General features: G+C 58.9%; 2 protein-coding genes across 2 annotated transcripts; one reads left to right on the forward strand and one right to left on the reverse strand.

Annotated features, from left to right (window-relative positions):
- Positions 1-1319: 1319 nt before the first annotated feature.
- GRB7 (growth factor receptor bound protein 7) lies at positions 1320-9067 on the reverse strand. Its single transcript, XM_051825645.3, has 15 exons — positions 8884-9067; positions 5092-5248; positions 4847-4991; positions 4530-4686; positions 4309-4430; positions 4145-4222; positions 3826-3963; positions 3385-3495; positions 3080-3178; positions 2795-2875; positions 2557-2673; positions 2374-2434; positions 2184-2271; positions 1988-2081; positions 1320-1770 (listed from the first exon to the last, which is right to left on the reverse strand). The coding sequence occupies exons 2-15, from the start codon at positions 5241-5243 to the stop codon at positions 1624-1626; spliced, it is 1590 nt and encodes a 529-aa protein (XP_051681605.3). The 5' UTR covers positions 5244-5248; positions 8884-9067; the 3' UTR covers positions 1320-1623.
- A 7353-nt stretch (positions 9068-16420) lies between these two features.
- On the forward strand, positions 16421-17641 carry MIEN1 (migration and invasion enhancer 1). Its single transcript, XM_008271415.5, has 4 exons — positions 16421-16546; positions 16664-16761; positions 17107-17183; positions 17265-17641. The coding sequence occupies exons 1-4, from the start codon at positions 16458-16460 to the stop codon at positions 17346-17348; spliced, it is 348 nt and encodes a 115-aa protein (XP_008269637.1). The 5' UTR covers positions 16421-16457; the 3' UTR covers positions 17349-17641.
- Positions 17642-17643: the final 2 nt, after the last annotated feature.

Consider the following 17643-nt stretch of genomic DNA (forward strand, 5'->3'; position numbering starts at 1 on the left):
GCCAGTCTGAGGCCAGGAGCTTCTTCCAGGTCTCCCACATGAGTGCAGGGGCCCAAGGAGTTGGGCCATCTCCTGCTGCTTTTCTCAGGCACATTAGCAAGGAGCTGTACCGGAAGTAGAGCAGCCGGGATTTGAACCAGCACCCATATGGGATGCCGGCACTGCAGGCAGCTGCTTTTCCTGCTGTGCCACAGCGCCAGCCCCAAGCTTTGATTTTTTGTCTGAGTTGGGGCTCACACGTCTGGAAGGGGGGTTTGCCTGCGGCTGAAATAGAAGGTTCAGGCACTGCCGTCTGATGCCCTTATTCTAAAGGTCTCACTGCATGAGCACTCAGCCTAAGTCCGAGACAAACGTAGAAACTGGCTGAGCAGTGGGCAGAGCTGGCCCCGGCAGGCTGGTTCTGGGCTCTAGGGCAGCGCAGAAGAGTGGGCAGATTCAGATTTTGGAAAACCACCCTGGATGTTGAAGGAGGCATTGGAGAGGGAAGCCAGACTCCGAGAGCCAAGTGCTTCCACAGCTTTCTGGAGGGGCTGGGACTGTAAGGACAAAGGCAGAGCTGCGGTTGGGGAGGGGCCGAGGGGCATGCAGTAGGTGGCACAGGACTTGTGGAGGTAATGGGAGCTGCTGGGGGTCTTGGTCACGGTGGGGGATACACAATGTCGCGCTCCCATCAGCTGGTCCAGGACAAAGGTGCATCGGGCTCAGCTCGGTCTCCAGCCTTTCTTCTGCAGGTTTAGGCCCTGTCAGATCTTGCCTGGGTGACTGTCCCTTGTTGCCCCTGCATTCATTCGCTAGCAATTACTGGAGCCGGTATTGTGGAGCAGCCAGTGAAGCTGCTGCTTGCCACACCGGCGTCCCAGACCGAAGCACCAGTTGGGGCCCAGCTGCTCCACTTCCGATCCAGCTCCCTGCTGATGTGCCTGCGAAGACGGGGGAAGACGGCCCAAGTGCTTGGGTGCCTGCCACCCATGTGGGAGACCCGGATGGTGTTCCTGGTTCCTGATTTCCACTTGGCCCAGCCCTGGCTGTTGTGTCCATGTGGGAAATGAACCAAAGTTTAGAAGACCTCTTTCTATGCCTCCCTCTCTTTGTAGCTCTGCTTTTCAAATAAATAAATAAATCTTAAGCAACAACAACAACTAGCAATTGTTAGGCATCCAGTACATGCTGGGCATTACAGACTTTCAAATGACCAAGGCCTCCCCTGCCTGCCTTCGAGAAACACCCACACTGGCCAGGATGTGGCCGCCATTCACCTGATGCGTTCAGCAAGGGCTCCGCCTTCGGAACGCCAGGGCTTGCCAGACAGAACTCACAGGTGTATCAAAAAATAATCTTTATTGTCACTAGTATAAAACAGAGCAGATCAACTGGCCTCTCAGTCTGTACAAGGTGTGGGGCAAACGACCACCTGGCCTGCCCCGTTCCCCCACAAGGCCCTGCCCAGACCAGTGCCCCAGGGCTTCTGTGAGGGCCGCCACCAAGTGCCTCCCCTCGGGAAGAAAGGTTGACGGTGGCCTGGCGGGGGGGGGGGGGGGATTCCCTGCCTGGGGAGGCACCGGCGCAGAGTAGCTCACTGGAGTCGGGGAGCCTCCGAGCACTGATGCCGGGTCCACACGGCGGTCAGAGGGCCACGCGGGTGCAGCAGTGGCGCAGCAGGCACGGGAGGATGCCCCGGTTCAGCTGGTGGAACTCCACGAGCTGCAGCAGGTCGGTGAAGCGCGTGTGGCCATCGTCCATGCTGTAGTAGAGGCAGCCCTCCTCCTCGCTCTGGGGCAGGGGGCACGGGCTCAGGGAGGGCACTGGGCTGGAGGAGGCCCCTCCTAGGCCAGGGCTCGGGTCCCCATTTCTTGTCCAGGGGAAAAGGAGGCACGCCGGGGGCTCGGGGAGGCCCCCCAAGGGAGGCAGAGGAGGAGCCCAGGTGCCAGGATTCCCCTGTCTCCCTGGCAGGCACCGGGGCATCTCGGGGAAGGCGGGGGCCACTCACCGGCAGGATGAGATAGTGCTTGACTTTCTGCAGGTGGCACAAGGAGAGGACAAAGCCCTGAGGGTTCCTCTGGCTCTCGCGGACCAGGAACAGGCTGCCGGAAGAGGGGGCAGAGTTACCCAGGACACCCGGCTGCGCCCTTGACCCAGCCTCTCTCTCAGTCCTGCACCTGCTGCCCGCCCAGCCCCACGCTTACCCGTCCACCAGGCCCTGCTGCCCAATGAGCTGCTGGCTTTCCTCACGGGAAATGCGCCCATGGAACCAGGGCTGAGTGCGGTGGATGGCTGGCGGAGGGCAGGGAGGAAGGCAAAGGGGAAGTCACTCTGGGGAGGGCACAGACAGCCTGCAGCGGCCCCCAGCCCCGGGCACCCCGCACCATCCCCCACCTGCACTGAGGCTGGTGCCGGAGCACGGCGTGGGCAGGCTGAGCCGGTGATTGGTCTTCTTCTGTGGAAGTGGGGGACATGGGGGTCAGGAGTGGGGGGTAGGGCCTCCCCCCTCCCACTCTGCAGAAGCCCATATGGAAGGCAGGGCCCCTGTAGGTACGCAGATGGGGGCAGGGCCCTCACCCGCCAGGCCTGGGCCTCCTCCAGGGCGGCACTCAGAGCTTCCCGAGGGTTCTCGATGACACGTCCGGCGTGGCCAGAGAAGTCCATGGCCACCAGGGTATTATCTGACACGCTCCTCTGGAGGCGGGAAGGGGAGGAGTCAGACAGTGCCTGGCTGGGCCTGGGGGTCTGCCCTCCCAGTGCCCCAGACACACTCAAGGCTGGGGGTCCGCCCTCCCAGTGCCCCAGGCACACTCACCAAGGGTGGGGAACCCAGATAGGGCGGGCGCAGGTGGCGAGACTGTGCCTGCTGGTAATTCTTATATAGCTGCACCCCATACTGAGGGTGGGGGCGGGGAGAGAGAGACGGAGAGAGGGCGAGCCTGAGTCAGGAGGTCTTGGGGCTCAGGATACCCCAAGGGGAGGGCTCTTTCTGGCCTTGGACAGGAGCTGCCTGAAGCCAGGGGCTTGTCAGACAGCAGGGATGTGCTGGGGGGGCCAGGACGCCTCGTGCTTGGGACCCCCCCGCGCTCCATAGCCTCACCTTGAAGAGGCGGAAGGCAGCCAGCCAGCAGGTGCGGCTCTGCTCATCCTCACTGCAGAAGATTCGGAGCCCCTTGTGGCCACTGCGAAGCTTGTTGGGCTGCGGAAAGAGGAGCTCACTGGTCCCTCGCCTGCCTTCAGGACAATGTCCGTCCCTGCCTCTCCACAGAGCAGGCCCCAGCACAAGGAGTCTCCAGCAGGGCAGGGTGAAAAGGGGGTGTCTGAGATGGAGCTCGGGGCCCCAGGCAGGAATCCTGGGGCCTGAGTACCTCCTGTCCCCCCATCCTCGGAGGGCAGAGTCTTCACCTTGATACAGAAGCCGAAGTCTGTGGGCATCCCGTAGAGCTTGCGGCCCTGGGTCACCACGTACACGTTGGACTCGTTCACGTCAGCCACGTACTGTAGGTGCCTGGGATCCTGCTCGGCAAGGTAAGCAGGATTTGGTTCAGGTAGACCCCCATCTCCCTGTCACGGCCCCCTAAGCCAGATGAGGGCGATTTCAGGACCAGAGAGGGGCAGGGAAGAACCCAAGGTCACACAGCAAACAGAAACAGCGCTTTCCCTAAACTCAAGTCACCTGCCTTTTCTACTGCTACCTCCCGGGGAGGGGGCGAGCTGGGCAGGGGGCTGGTGAACAACAGGCAGCCAGCCTGGAGGAGGCCGGTGAGCGGCTGAGGGTCTCAGGGTACAGGAGTGCCAACAGGGAAGGGGGCAGCGGGGTGTGGGATTGCGTCCCCCGGACCTCACCTTGGAGGTGCCCTTGGTGGAGTAGTAGAGGCCAGACCGGCGCAGGAAGCAGAAGAAGCGTTTCCAGAGCTTGCGGCCCGACCCCCGCAGCTGCAGGAAGCCCTGGATCTCGGGGAAGCTGCCGGCGTTCAAGAAGTTCTGCGGGCACAGGAGAGTGGGAGGGGGTGAGAGGCCGCCCTCCCAGGGTCTGATGCCCCATCCCAGAGAGGGCGGCCCTGAGGCTGGGGCAGGGGAGGCGGCTTGTCCACAGCCTCGCAGGGCTGCACCTGGGCTCTTCCCAGGCGCCAGGCTCAGGGGCAGAGGAGGGCGGGGCCCCCACCTGGATGAGGTCTTCGTGGGAGACGCCTGCATGCGCATCCACGCAGCTGGAGACCATCTTCTCCGGGAACAGCGAGTGCTGAGGGCAGGAGGGAGTGAGGCTGGGGGCCAGGGTGCCCCGGGGCCAAGACCCCCCCCCACACCAGCCCCTGTACACTCACTCACCGGGGAGCTCTTGAAGAGTTCGTACTTGGCGAAGTGCTTCCGGAAGACGAAGCGGCTGTCTCCGCCCACGGGCCAGGCGGCCTGCACTTCCACCACGGACTCGTGGTCCTCCAGACCCCGCTCTGGGGACACGGGCAGAAAGCAGTGGTTGGAGAAGAACCGCGCCCCCCCTCCCTGCAGCGCACCAAGTGCGCCTCACCGCTCCCTGCACCCCAGCTCACCCAGTGCTAGATGGGGGTGACACTCCACCAGTCCCCAGTTCTCGTCATTCAGGGCGTGGGCACGATGCACCAGCATCTCACACACGTGGCGGGCCGTGGCACCCGCCGCCACCTCCACCGACCGGCAGGCCCCGTCCTCACTGTACACCTTCACCACCTGCTCCCCAGGGAGTACAGACGACGTGAGGGGTGGGGCAGAGGGTGATTCCCCTCCCCCACCTGCTGTACCCTCAAGGACCCCTGACCAAGAGCCCCCTTCCACCGAGCAGGCCCACAGCACCCCCATTTCCCTGCCTGCTCTTCCCGGGACAACTCACGTGGCTGGTGTCTCGAGGAAGCAGCCCCCTTGCGCTGGCGGACCCCCCAAGGATGGGAGCCTGCGAGGGAGGACTGCAGAGCTCCGGGAAGGGGTTGGGGATGGAGGGCAGGGAGCTTGCTTGAAGCCCCTCCTCTCGGAGTCTCCTGTGGGGAGGGCAGAGGGGGGCGGGGTGGGCTCACCTCTAGCTTTCGTACTTCCTAGTACTGACCCGCCCCAACCCCCAGCCCCATCACGCCACCGTACCTGCTGGGCGGGATGGGCAGAGGCTGGGACCTCTTCACCTCCCCGGGCAGAGAGGCGTCGGGCAGCGGGGGAGTCCCAGGAGGGGTACCTGGCGCTGGGCACAGGTCTTCCGGAGAGCTGCTGAGTTGAGGCGGAGACAGATCCAGCTCCATGACAGCTGGGGGAGGGGAGGGGACTGAGTGCAACAGCTCCTGTGCCCTGGTGCCAGGGCTCTGCCACCGTGAGAACCGGAGCCCTGGCCTCATGAGACTGTCGGGGTGCCCTAGCGGCTACACCGCATCCCACTGCTCGCCCTCCAACTGGAGTTTTTCTGGCGCCCTCGGCGGACAGAGTGAGCCCCACTTTACAAGAGGACCCCGAGTTGCCAAGAAGGAGGCATTCTCACGCCCCCTGACAGGTGCAGGGGGCGGAACCTGGTGTTCCAGGCCTCTTCCTCTGGCCCAAAGTCAAGCCGGGGACAAGCTAAGGGGGACCCCCACACACCATATGCCTGGCAGCAGCAACAGTCTCCAGGGCCCACAGACAGTCCGCAGCTCGGCCCTTGGTGTCAGGGCACAGCGCCACCCCCTCCCGCACCTGTAAGCGTGGGGGCACTCACTCCGCTGGGCTCTGCCCCGGGTTTTTCCAGCCCTTTGTTGCCAGACCCGGCTGCCAGAGCCTGTGGTGGCAACGCCTGCCCAAGTGATGAGTGATGCACAGGACAGGAGCGGGGGGAGGGCAGAACAGGCTCGGCAGAGGGGGGGGGGGGGAGGCCCAGCCTCTGGTCTCAGCAGCCCCCAAATCCCTATGCCTTCTCCAGGCCCCTTTCCCCACCCGGCTCTGTCCTGAGGTCCCAAGGCTGGAGCCACCTCCTCTGAGCAGCCTTCCCGGGGTTTCCACGTGCAGACTGATGGGCTCCCTCTAGCACTGTGCTGGGGCCTCTGCACCTGTCCTCTCCACCCAGTGGCCTGAGGGCACCTGACACCCACAGGCAAAGCCAGAGTCTTGCACCCCCAGAGACCGCCTGGAGCGGAAGCAAGCAAGGCCAGGTGAGAGAGGGCAAGGATGCCCACCGCGGGCAGAGGCGGGGCTGCCCTCTTCTGCAGGAACCAAGCAGACCCCTTTGGCTGAGCTGAGACCTGGGAAGACCCTGGATGGTGCGGTGAGGCCGCTAGGGCACCTGGGATTGGCCAACATGCGCGGGTGTGTGTGTGTGCACACGCACACACACACACACACTCAGAGTGGGGCGAGCACCTGACACTTCAGTGAGGGCAGAAGGGAATTTGGGGGGCAGGTGAGCCAGGGTGGGGCAGGATGGCACTGCCTGGGACTCTCCACGCAACTTGACTCATCTGCACTTCCTGGCTGAGGAGAAACGCAAACAAGGCTGCACCCCTCTCCCCTGTGCTACCGGGGGAGGGTGGGGCGGGACGGAAGAGAAGGAGGATGCCGGCTGGAGCTGCCTCTGACTGATGTCACCCTCTCCTCCCCACCCCTGGCCCACCTCCAGCCCAGGTGGGAGCTGAAGTCTGCCCATCCTCAGTCCCAAGCCACCACCTGGCCCGGGAGGGGGAGAAGAAATGCCAGGCCTGGATTGCGAGGTCATCTGGAATGGAGCTGACTTCCCAGCTGGGGGGCCCCTGCCCAAGAAAGCTGGGCTCCCAGCCCCCGCTGCCCCCTCCCCACACCGTGGGTCTGGCCCTGGTCCTGTTGCTAGGTGTCCCTGGTCCAGAGGACTTGTCCACATCAGCCTGGGGGATGAGGGTCCCCATAACACACCCTCTGGACAGAGGGAGCCCATCAGTCTGCACGTGGAAACCCCAGGAAGGCTGCTCAGAGGAGGTGGCTCCAGCCTTGGGACCTCAGGACAGCAGGAATGGAAAGGCCCAACACCAGAGAGGACAGAGCAAAGGACCCCAGAGAGAGCGGGGCGGGAAGGGCGAGCCACACTCCCCACCCAGCGTCCCCAGACACCAGCGCCCCACTCCCACCCCCCAACCTCGGGCAAACCCCAGGAATTCGCTGCAGGAAGACTGGGGGAGGGGCTGCCGGGCTGCGCCTCCCCGCGAAGTCCGAGGGCAGCAGCAGGGATCCCCAAGAGCAGTGTTGGGGGCGGGGGACTGAGGTGGGAGGGGTCCAGGGCCTCCGGCAGACTGGCCGAGGCCGAGGCTGGGGAGGGGCGGGAAGGCAGAGGCCAGCTGGGAGGCCTGCGCTGCCCCCTCCAGCTGCCGCTGGAGAAAGCCCCCAGACCAACTGGTTCCCCAACCCGGCAGCTCCAGGCCACCGCTTCCCGGGCTGCCTCCCTGCCCTAACCGCGCCAGCACCACCCTCCTGCCACCCTCGCCGCCTCCTTGTTTACTTCCTGAATCTTGCCCCACCTGGCTGGCCCCAAGGGCAGGGGGCAGGGCCCGGTGTTTAGGGCGGACAGAAAACAAGGCCACCGTCCGAGCTTCCCAGGGCGGGGGGAGGGGCTGGGGTGTGGCGGGCGGTCCCCGCGGGGGCCCGTGCTCCCCGCCCCACCCCCACCGCTACAGAATGTGGTGGGGGAAGCTTCACCTTTGGGGGAGCTCCTAGGGCCAGAGACCAGGTGAGGTGGGAGACTCCAGGTGACCTGCAGTTGAGGGGAGGACCCAGGGCCCCTGAGGCCCCGCCCACTCCCTCACTCGGGAAAAACACCCACTGGGGGGGCACTCTTTTAAAGTTTAATTTGGGAAGAATGCTAGAGTCTCCCGGGTGGAGTTAATCATTATTGTGCACTCAAGGAGGTCCCTCCCCACAGAGCAGGATGTCAGCGGGAGAAAGGCGGGCAGAACCCCGCCAGGCCCAGCCAGGGCCGTCCTGGGGGCCCAGGGTGCAGCCGGGCAGACAGGTGCATGCTCTGTCCCCACTCTACCAGGGAGACCGGGCTCCGAGGCTGGGTCTCTCCCCAGACTCATCAAACAGACAAGACCACCTGCCCTTCCCACCTCGCCCAGACCCCTCGGCACCCAACCGGACAGCCCGAGGGCACCATGGGCCTGCCTGCCCCCCACCTGCCCCCCACCTGCCCAGGCAAAGGCAGTGCGCTGTGTCCCAAGCAGGGACTGCAACATGGAGAAGGAGCCCCAGTGACCAGAGTCCCTCTCCTGCACCGCCCTCCATGGTGGGGGCACCCCTAGTCCGACTGGCTGAATAGATACGTTGGGGGGGGACCCAGATGGGGCAGAATCGGGCTGAGCAAGGGCGTGAGGGCAGCTCCCTCGGGATTCAGACCCCCCCCCCATTCTAGCTCTTTCTCTGTGTATGGGGAGGGGCCGGTTTCAGCGGGAAAGCTGGAGGAGAAAATCCCAGACCTCCTATCCCCACAAACAGGTCTGTGCATGTATGGGGGAGGGGGCGTGCGGAGAGAGGAGGAGGAAGAGGACAGGAACCAGAAATGGGGCAAGGATGGGAAACCGAAGGAAAAGAGAAAGTGTGAGGTGGTCTGAGTGGCACAGCAGGGGACCGAATCTTCTAGAATTACCCCAGACCTGCCCGTGCAGCCCACCTCTGGATGAAGCACCTGCTTTGGTCCTTAACTGTACCCAGGGCACTGGTACACCTGGCTGGGGCCACTGGTTGGGGGAGAGAGATGCCAGGCCCTTAACTATCTGTCCCCACCCCCCACCCAGCGCCCCCCCACAAACACACACACCCCGCCCCTGGCCTGACATCACCGAGCAGACAAGGAGGGCAGTTGGCCAGCTCGGACAAGATGGGCACAGCCTGGGCCCTGGTGCGGCTGAGGGTAGAAGCGAGTGGTCGTCTGAGACCAGATCGCGGTCCCTTTACCTGGAGGAGCCCCCGCAGGGGTGGCAGGACACTGCGTGCAAAGTCTGGCTCAGCCTCGGGCCCCTGGATTTCAAATTCACTCCCGATTCCCTGCGGGTGGCAGGAAGATGTCCCGACTTTGGCCGTAGAAGTCGGGGGAGAAGGAGGTAGCCCTGTGTGTCCAGATTCCAGGCCCAAGGAAACTAAAATTATCTTGGGCAGGTGGGGGCGGGGCCTGGGGGAGGCGCTTGGGAGAAGGAAGCACAGGGAGGGGGCGGAGACTCCTGGGCTCTCTGAGGGCTGGGCTGGGATTGTTTTCGCCCTTTCCTAGCCCAGCGACAGGTGCCTGGGGAGAGGCAGGGAAACCTGGCAAACAGAGCAGCCTGGAAAGCCGAGATCAAGAGTCCCGACCACTTGGGAGGGAAGGTTTGGGGGCTGGCAGAGAAAGGTGAATCTGGGCCCAATCTGCCCCCGTAGGCCAAGCAGGGAGCCCGTCCCCAGCTCTGAACCAACCCTCTGGAACAAAGGGCACCCTGAGAAGGAGGGAGGCAGCCAGGGGAGTGTCCAGCAGCCTATCCTGGCCTCTGACCTCCGGCCACGGTCTGGCCACCTATGCTGTGCCCTGACTCCTCAGAGGCGCTCAGACTCTGCTCTCCCTCCCGAGCAAAATCCAGGGTCTCATCTCAGCTGCCGCCTTTTGAATCGAAGGGGCCAGGCAGGGTTGCACCGTGGGAGCAGCCACCACCATCTAGGAATTCTGGCTTGCCCAAGGCACTGCTCTGAGGGCCAGGGCTTTAGACTTCTCCCTCGGCACTCGGCAAACAAGGGTAGCAGGAGGGGGGCGAGAGGCAGAGATCAAAGGCGGCAGCCACCTCCCAGCTTGATGAGGGTGACAGTTGGAAAAACAAACAATCCTAGGGGTGATAAGAGACCTGCCCTGGGGGAGCACGGAGGGGTGGCTGTGGCTTCAACTTTCTCCCAACTTTGGTTTTCCTTGAAAAACCAGTGGAGGGGAGGGGTTGGAGGAGCCAAGAGGTGGGGGAGGGGCAAAGGTCACCTGGTGCGGGAAGGCACCGCAGCCAATTCAACTGTTGAGCCCCAGGTGTCAGCCCTCTGCTTGGTGCTGGGGATGCTGTGGGGAACAGCACAAACAGGCCCCGCCCTTGTCCTCATGCTGCCCACTCAGGGAGACCACCCTTATCAAAGAACCATACACATAAGATAGGACCAGCTCAGCAGGTGAAGCCTGCAATGCCAACATCCCATAGGAGCAATGGTTCAAGTCCCAGGGGCTCCATTTCCAATCCAGCTCCCGGTTGATGGGCCTGGAGAAGCAGCAGAAGATGCCCCATGTGCTTGGGTCCCTGCCATCTACACGGGTGACGTGGATGGAGTTCCAGGCTCCTGGTTTGACCTGACCCAGCCACAGCCATTGCAGCCATTTGGGGAGTGAACCAGTGGATGGAAAGCCACTCCTTCTCTTTATATATAAAACTGGCTTTCAAATAAATGTCTTTTTTTTTTTTTTTAAAGAAATGACAGGTGACAACTCTACTAGATGAATGCCTGGGCAGCTAGGGGAAGGGACAAGCGGCTGGGAGCGGGGAGTAGGGTCACCTTCCACACTGAGGAATAAGTGCCAGAGCCCTTGGCAGGAGGGGACTTCTGCAGAGGCAGAAACTGGGGTGGAGGAGAAGGGAGAGAAGAGGCCATGCAGGTGTGCCTGGGTAGGTGTGGAAGGTGTGGGGAAAAGTGGCCCGGGACCTCCTGCTTCCACGTCTCCTTGGAGAGATTAGTGGGTTTTTTTTTTTTTTTTTCCTTGTGGAAAACACAGATCCCTGGGCCCTTCCCAGCTACAGACTCTGTCTCCGCTGAGGCCCAGGAATGTGTGGTATTGACAAGCCCTGGGGTAGCTGTTCTGCAGAGAGAGCCATCTAGCCTGTTCGTCCAGACTGGCAGGAGTCCTGGGCTGAGGCCAGACCCTGCGGAGTTGGGGTCGTCCTGGGCTTCCGTGGTGGTGGTGGTGGTGGTGGTGGTGGCGGCGGCGGCTACGGCGGTGTGCACAGAGGAGTGGGCCCATTTGCATTTTGGAAAGATCACTGTGGGTGTTAAGGAGGCATCAGACAGAGCTGGAACTGTAAGGACTATAAGCAGATGTCTGGCTGGGGAGAGGGCTTGGCAGTAGGGAGCACCGGGACCCGTGGGAAGTAACAGATCATACTGGGTCTTGGTCATGGTGACCAGTGCAGCACTGGGTGTGGCAGGACTCACTGAGAGGAACACTCAAAACGTCGATTTTGAAAGGCAGAGGGGGCCGGCGCCGTGGCTCAGTAGGCTAATCCTCTGCCTTGAGGCGCCGGCACACCGGGTTCTAGTCCCGGTTGGGGCGCCGGATTCTGTCCCGGTTGCCCCTCTTCCAGGCCAGCTCTCTGCTGTGGCCCGGGAAAGGCAGTGGAGGATGGTCCAAGTGCTTGGGCCCTGCACCCCATGGGAGACCAGGAGAAGCACCTGGCTCCTGCCATCAGATCAGCACAGTGCACCGGCCGCAGCGTGCCAGCCGTGGCAGCCATTGGAGGGTGAACCAACGGCAAAAAGGAAGACCTTTCTCTCTGTCTCTCTCTCTCACTATCCACTCTGCCTGTCAAAAAAAAAAAAAAAAAAAAAAAAAAAAAAAGGCAGAGGGAGAGTCAGAGAGCGACCTTCCATCTGTTGTTCTACTCTCCAAATGGCTGGAGGAGCTGGGCAGGTCTGAAGCCAGGAGCCAGGAGCTTCTTCTGGGTCTCCCACACTGGTGCAGGGGCCCAAGGACTTGGGCCATCTTCTAATGCTTTCCCAGGCCATGGAGTGGCCAGGACTCCAACCGGCATTGCAGGAAGTAGTTTAACCCACCATGCCATGGTGCCAGCCCCGAGGGTGACTTTTACTGTGTATAAATGGCATTTGAATTTTTTTTAAAAAGGAATAATAATAGAATAAATTAATAAATGCTTCTTGTTTTACAGTGGAATTTGATCTTTTAAAATATTTATGTATTTATTTGAAAAGCAGAGCAACAGAGAAAGAGGGAGAGACAGATCACCTGTCTGCTGGTTCACTCCTCAAATGGTCACAGCAGCCAGGGCTGGGCCAGGCCACAGCCAGGAGCCGGAACTCCATCCCGGTCTTCCGGTCTTCCACATGAGTAGCAGGGACCAAGTACTCAGGTCCTCTTCTGTTGCCTTCCCAGTCACATTAGCAGGAAGCTGGATGGGAATAGCTGGGACTCAAACTGGCACTGCTGTCTGGGATATTGGTCTCGCAAGCAGTGGCCTAATCTGTTGTACCAGCCCCTACATCTTTTTCTTTTTAAGAAAAGAAAAATTTAAGAAAAATTAAGTTCTTTTTAATTTAAAAGGCAGAGTGAGAGAGAGAAATATTGAGAAATGGAGATCTTCCATCCACTGGTTCATTCCCCAAATGACCACAACAATCAGGTCTGGGCCAGGTAGAAACCAGAAGCCAGGAACTCCATCCTGGTCTCCCACGTGGGTGAGAGTGGCCCTAGTACTTGAGACCCAGGCACATTAGCAGGTAGCTGGATTGGAAGCAGAGTAGCTGGGATTTGAACCAGCAATCTGATATGGGATGCTGGTGTTACAAGCAGTGGTTTGACTCACTGTGCAACAAGGCCAGCCCCTGGAATTACATTTAGATCAATCCATCGTAAGTGCATTTAACACACCTAACACACCTAACCCACCTAACACACCTAACACACCTAACACACCAAACCCACCGAACACCACTGTATGCCTATTGCTTTGCAACCATTAGGATGCCAAAAAATTAGTTGAACTATCCTAAGGTAGGGATCATCGTTACAGATCAAGGGAACAGCATCAAGAGTCCAAATACAAACTCTTACATTTCTGGCTAGTTGACTTTTGACAAAGGTGCTGAGATGATCTGATAGAAAAAGAATGGTGTTTTCAAAAGATGGGGTACTCAGATGCCAAAAGATGAATTTAGACCCTTACCTTGCATGACACATAAAAATTAACTTAGGACACATAACACACCGACATGTAAAAGCTAAAACTTCTAGAAAAAATCATGGGAGGAATCTTTGTGACCTTGAATTAGGCAAGAAACCTAAATACAAGAGCAAAAGCACAAAAATATGATAAATTCCACTTTATCAAAATTAGAATATTTGTACTTCAAAAGGCACCATTAGGGAAAAAGAATGCTAGCCAGAAACTGAAAGAAAATGCCCTCAAATCATACAACTCACTAGGGATTTTGTGTCAGGAATAAAAGAACTTATATATCAATAATAAGGAGACAATGGGGCCGGTGCCGTGACTCACTTGGTTAATCCTCTGCCTGTGGCACTGGCATCCCATATGGGCTCCGGGTTCTAGTCCCGGTTGCTCCTCTTCCAGTCCAGCTCTCTGCTGTGGCCCGGGAAGGCAGTGGAGGATGGCCCAAGTGCTTGGGCCACTGCACCCTCATGGGAGACCAGGAAGAAGCACCTGGCTCCTGGCTTCAGATTGGCGTAGCTCCGGCCGTAGCGGCCATTTGGGGAGTGAACCAATGGAATGAAGACCTTTCCTTTCTCCCTGTCTCTCTCTCTCACTGTCTGTAATTCTACCTGTCAAATAAATAAATAAAAATCTTTAAAAATAATAAGGAGACAAGCAACACCTGGGTGGTGGTGATCAAAAGACACGGTGTTGGTGAGGATATGGAGAAACAAATCTTTACATACTCTATGACTAGTGGCAATGGAAAATGGAAGAGCTACTGGGAAAAACAGCTTGGCAATTTCTTTAAAAAAAAAAACAAAAAAGATTTTTGTGACTGGCACTGTGGTGTAGCACGTTAAGCTGCTGTCTGCAGTGCCAGCATCCCATAGGGTTGGAGTCCTGGCTGCTCCATTTTCCTTTTTTTTTTTTTTTTTTGACAGGCAGCGTGGACAGTGAGAGAGAGAGACAGAGAGAAAGGTCTTCCTTTGCCGTTGGTTCACCCTCCAATGGCTGCCGCGGCCGGCGCACCGCACTGATCTGAAGCCAGAAGCCAGGTGCTTCTCCTGGTCTCCCATGGGGTGCAGGGCCCAAGTACTTGGGCCATCCTCCACTGCACTCCCGGGCCACAGCAGAGAGCTGGCCTGGAAGAGGGGCAACCGGGACAGAATCCGGCACCCCAAATGGGACTAGAACCTGGTGTGCCGGTGCCACAAGAAGGAGGATTAGCCTAGTGAGCTGCGGCGCCGGCCTGTTTCCATCCAGCTCCCTGCTGGTGCGCCTGGGAAAGCAGTGGAGGATGGCCCCAGTCTTTGAGCCCTTGCATCCATGTGGGAGTCTTGGATGAATCTCCTGGCTCCAGCCTAGCCCAGTCTCAGCCATTGTGGCTATCTGGGGAGTAAACCAGCAGATGGGACCCCCCCCTCTCCCTCTCTCTGCCTCTCCTTCTCTGTAACTCTGACTTTCAAATAAGTGGATAAATCTTAAAAAAAAAAAAAAAAAAAAAGACTTATGAGACGCATTGAGGCACAGCAGCCACCACCTGCTTCTCAGGCATCCCACGTGGGCACTGGTTCCTGTCCCAACTGCTCCCCTCCGATCCAGCTCCCTGCTATGGCCTGGGAAAAGCAGCAGAAAATGGCCCAAGTGTTTGGGCCTCTGCCACCCACATGGGAGACCTGGGTGAAGGTCCTGGCTCCTGGCTTTGGCCTGGCCCAGCCCTTGTGGCTGCAGCCATCGGAGGAGTGAATCAGCAGACAGAAGATCTCTGTCTGTCTCTCTTTCTCTCTCTGTAACTTTGCCTTTCAAACAAATAAACAAATTTTCTAAAGAGAGAGAGAGAGGGAGAAACAGAGAGAAAGAGATCTTCCATCTGCCTGTTCACTCCCCAAACGGCGGTGACAGTCCAGACTGAGCCTTGTCTGAAGCCAAGAGCCAGGATCTGCATCCAGGTTTCCCATATGGGTGGCAGGGGTCCAAGCACTTGGACCATTTTCTGCTACCTTCCCAGGCATATTAACAGGGAACTGAATTGGAAGTGGAGCAGACAGGACTTGAACCAGCACCCCAATATGGAATGCCAGCATTGCAGCTATGTCACAAGGCAGGCCCCAGCAATTTTTTAAAAAGTGAAACACAACAATTTATTCCTAGGAATCCACTCAGGAGAAAGGAAAACACACATTCATAGAGACACCCACATGACTGCTTATAGCGACATTATCCAAAGTAGAAACTGAAAACCCGACGTCCATCAGTCGGTGAATGAACAAGATGCTATCTGGCTGGCACAGGTGTTGCAGCACAGCGGGTTAAGTCACTGCTTGAGGTACGCACATTCCACATCACAGTACCTGGGACTGAGCCCCACCTCCGCTTCCAATCCAGCTTCCTGCTAATGTGCCTGGGAGGCAGCAGAGGACGGCCCCAGGGTTCCTACCATCCGTGTGAGATACCTGGATGGAGTCCCTGGCTCCCGGCTTCCTTTGGACCTAGCCCTGGCAAGTGCAGGCATTTAGAAAGAAATGAACTAGCAGATGGAAAGTCAATATCAGCCCCCATCCCCATCACTCTGCCTCTGCCTTTCAAATAAATCTTTTTTTTTTTGGAATACTACTTAGTAATAAAAAAGAACAAAGTACTGTACATGCTACATGAGCGGATGAGCCAAAAAAAAAAAAAAAAGAAAGAAAGAAAGAAAGAAAGAAAGAAAGAAAGAAAAGATACTGAGCGAAAGAAGCCAGAAGCAAAAGACCCACACTGTATGATTCTATCTATAGGAAACATCCAGAAAAGGTAAATTTATAGACAGGAAGCAAATCAGTGGTTGCCTAGAACTGAATATAAACAGGTGGGCGGGACCTTATCAGTTTGATGGAAATCTTCTGTAATTGGATTGTGGCAGTGTTTGCACAACTCTGCAAATCATTGAACTGTTTATAAAGTAAAGGGTTAAAGGGGCACCACACGTGGCTGACCAGGTAGGCTACTACTGCGGTATCCAGGAAGCCAGGAGACAGTTAAGGACTTGAGTAGCCTCTATTTCCAGTATTGCAAAATGAGATTAATGCCCAGCTCTCTAGGGAGGAGCTGCCAAGGCACAGCGGATGTGCAGGAGCTGGATGCAAATGACGACCCTGAGGAGTTAGCCCTCTCCTCCCCCCCCACAGTCTAAGGGCCTCCAGTGCAGGGAAAAGCAGTCACACAAGACTGGAAAAGTGCCATCAGCCTGTGAGTGAAAAACGGAGACTGTCACCACCAGCCGCCCCCAGCCCAAGCAGCTTGCCCCACCGCTTTCTCTGCCTTTTATAAACTGGAACGCTCTTTGCAGTTTACGATAGTTCATTCGATTAAGGAAAGCCATGAAGCTGTGAGGGGCGAGCCCATCAGCGAAGGTCTGGGCCCTGTCTGCCCAGCCTCGCCCAGGACGCAAGCTCTCCCGCGGCGGTGCAGGGTTAGGGCCCAACAGCGACCGCGGCCTGCAGGGGGCGCCCAGACGCACCGCGCGGCCCCGCCCCCAGCCACGCCCCGTCACGTGCCCACCGCGTCGCGTCACACGCGGAAGCGGCGGCCGGAGCGGAGCCGGCAGCGATGAGCGGGGAACCGGGGCCGACGTCCGCAGCGCCCTCTCCCGGGGAGGTGGAACCGGGCAGTGGGGTTCGCATCGTGGTGGAGTACTGGTGAGCGGCTCCGGCTCGAAGGGGCCCCTCCGCCCCCCACCCTGGGCGGGTCGAAGGTGGGTCTACCGGAGGCCCCTCCCCCGGAGCCCCAGCGCACTCGGCATCTCTTCTCCCCAGTGAGCCCTGCGGCTTCGAGGCGACCTACCTGGAGCTGGCCAGTGCCGTGAAGGAGCAGTATCCGGGCATCGAGATTGAGTCGCGCCTGGGGGGTACAGGTGAGGCCCGCAGAACACCTGCTGAGTCAGCCTCCTTTAAATGCCAGCCCTGCTGTATTTTATAGCTGTGACACTGGCTGCTTTGCCCAGCGGTGTGCATACACGAGGCCCCTGCCGTAGGTGAGGGGGTCGCAGACAAGGACTACGGAGAAAAACCGGTTCGGCTTGAAACGGTGCAGGGTTGGAGGGGAGGGGACGCTTTTTTGAATGCTAAAGATTCCTGAGTGGACCAAGGTTGGGGAGGACTTGAGCTACATGAGTCACTAACGGGGCTGATGGACTTTGGTATAAGCTCTCCCACACCTCTGTCCCCGGCAAAGCACTCCTTCATTTCTTTCATACCAGGGGCCTTTGAGATCGAGATCAATGGACAGCTGGTGTTCTCCAAGCTAGAGAATGGGGGCTTTCCTTATGAGAAAGATGTGAGTATTCCTAGGGCCAGGGGGACCGCGGGTCACCCTTGCCCACCGACTGCATCACCTGTTCACATCTCTGTCTGCTAGCTCATTGAGGCCATCCGGAGAGCCAGCAACGGAGAACCCCTAGAAAAGATCACCAACAGCCGGCCGCCCTGCACCATCCTGTGAGCACCCGCGGTTCTGGGAGCCACTGGGAGCTCCCCCACCTTTCCCCTGACTGCGCTCCTGGCGTCCGCTCTGCCCCTTTGGATACAAGGAGGAAGTAAAGGCTCGAGGGGTCTTGAGAGCAGGAGAGGGACGCTCGCTGTGGACACGAGGTCATCGCCCCTTTCCAGGAACGGAGCCCAGGCCCGGCCCAGCCTGGCAGCACCTGTCAGATGGCACCATAGATCTTATTTACTCCCCCTCGCCCCCAGCCCTGGGCCGGGTCAGCTATGGGCAATAAAGAGGCACTACAGACACC

This window comes from Oryctolagus cuniculus, chromosome 17 (assembly GCF_051225735.1).
Source record: "Oryctolagus cuniculus isolate XC-2025 breed Fujian yellow rabbit chromosome 17, ASM5122573v1, whole genome shotgun sequence".
In the NCBI taxonomy this organism is placed as follows: Eukaryota; Metazoa; Chordata; class Mammalia; order Lagomorpha; family Leporidae; genus Oryctolagus; species Oryctolagus cuniculus.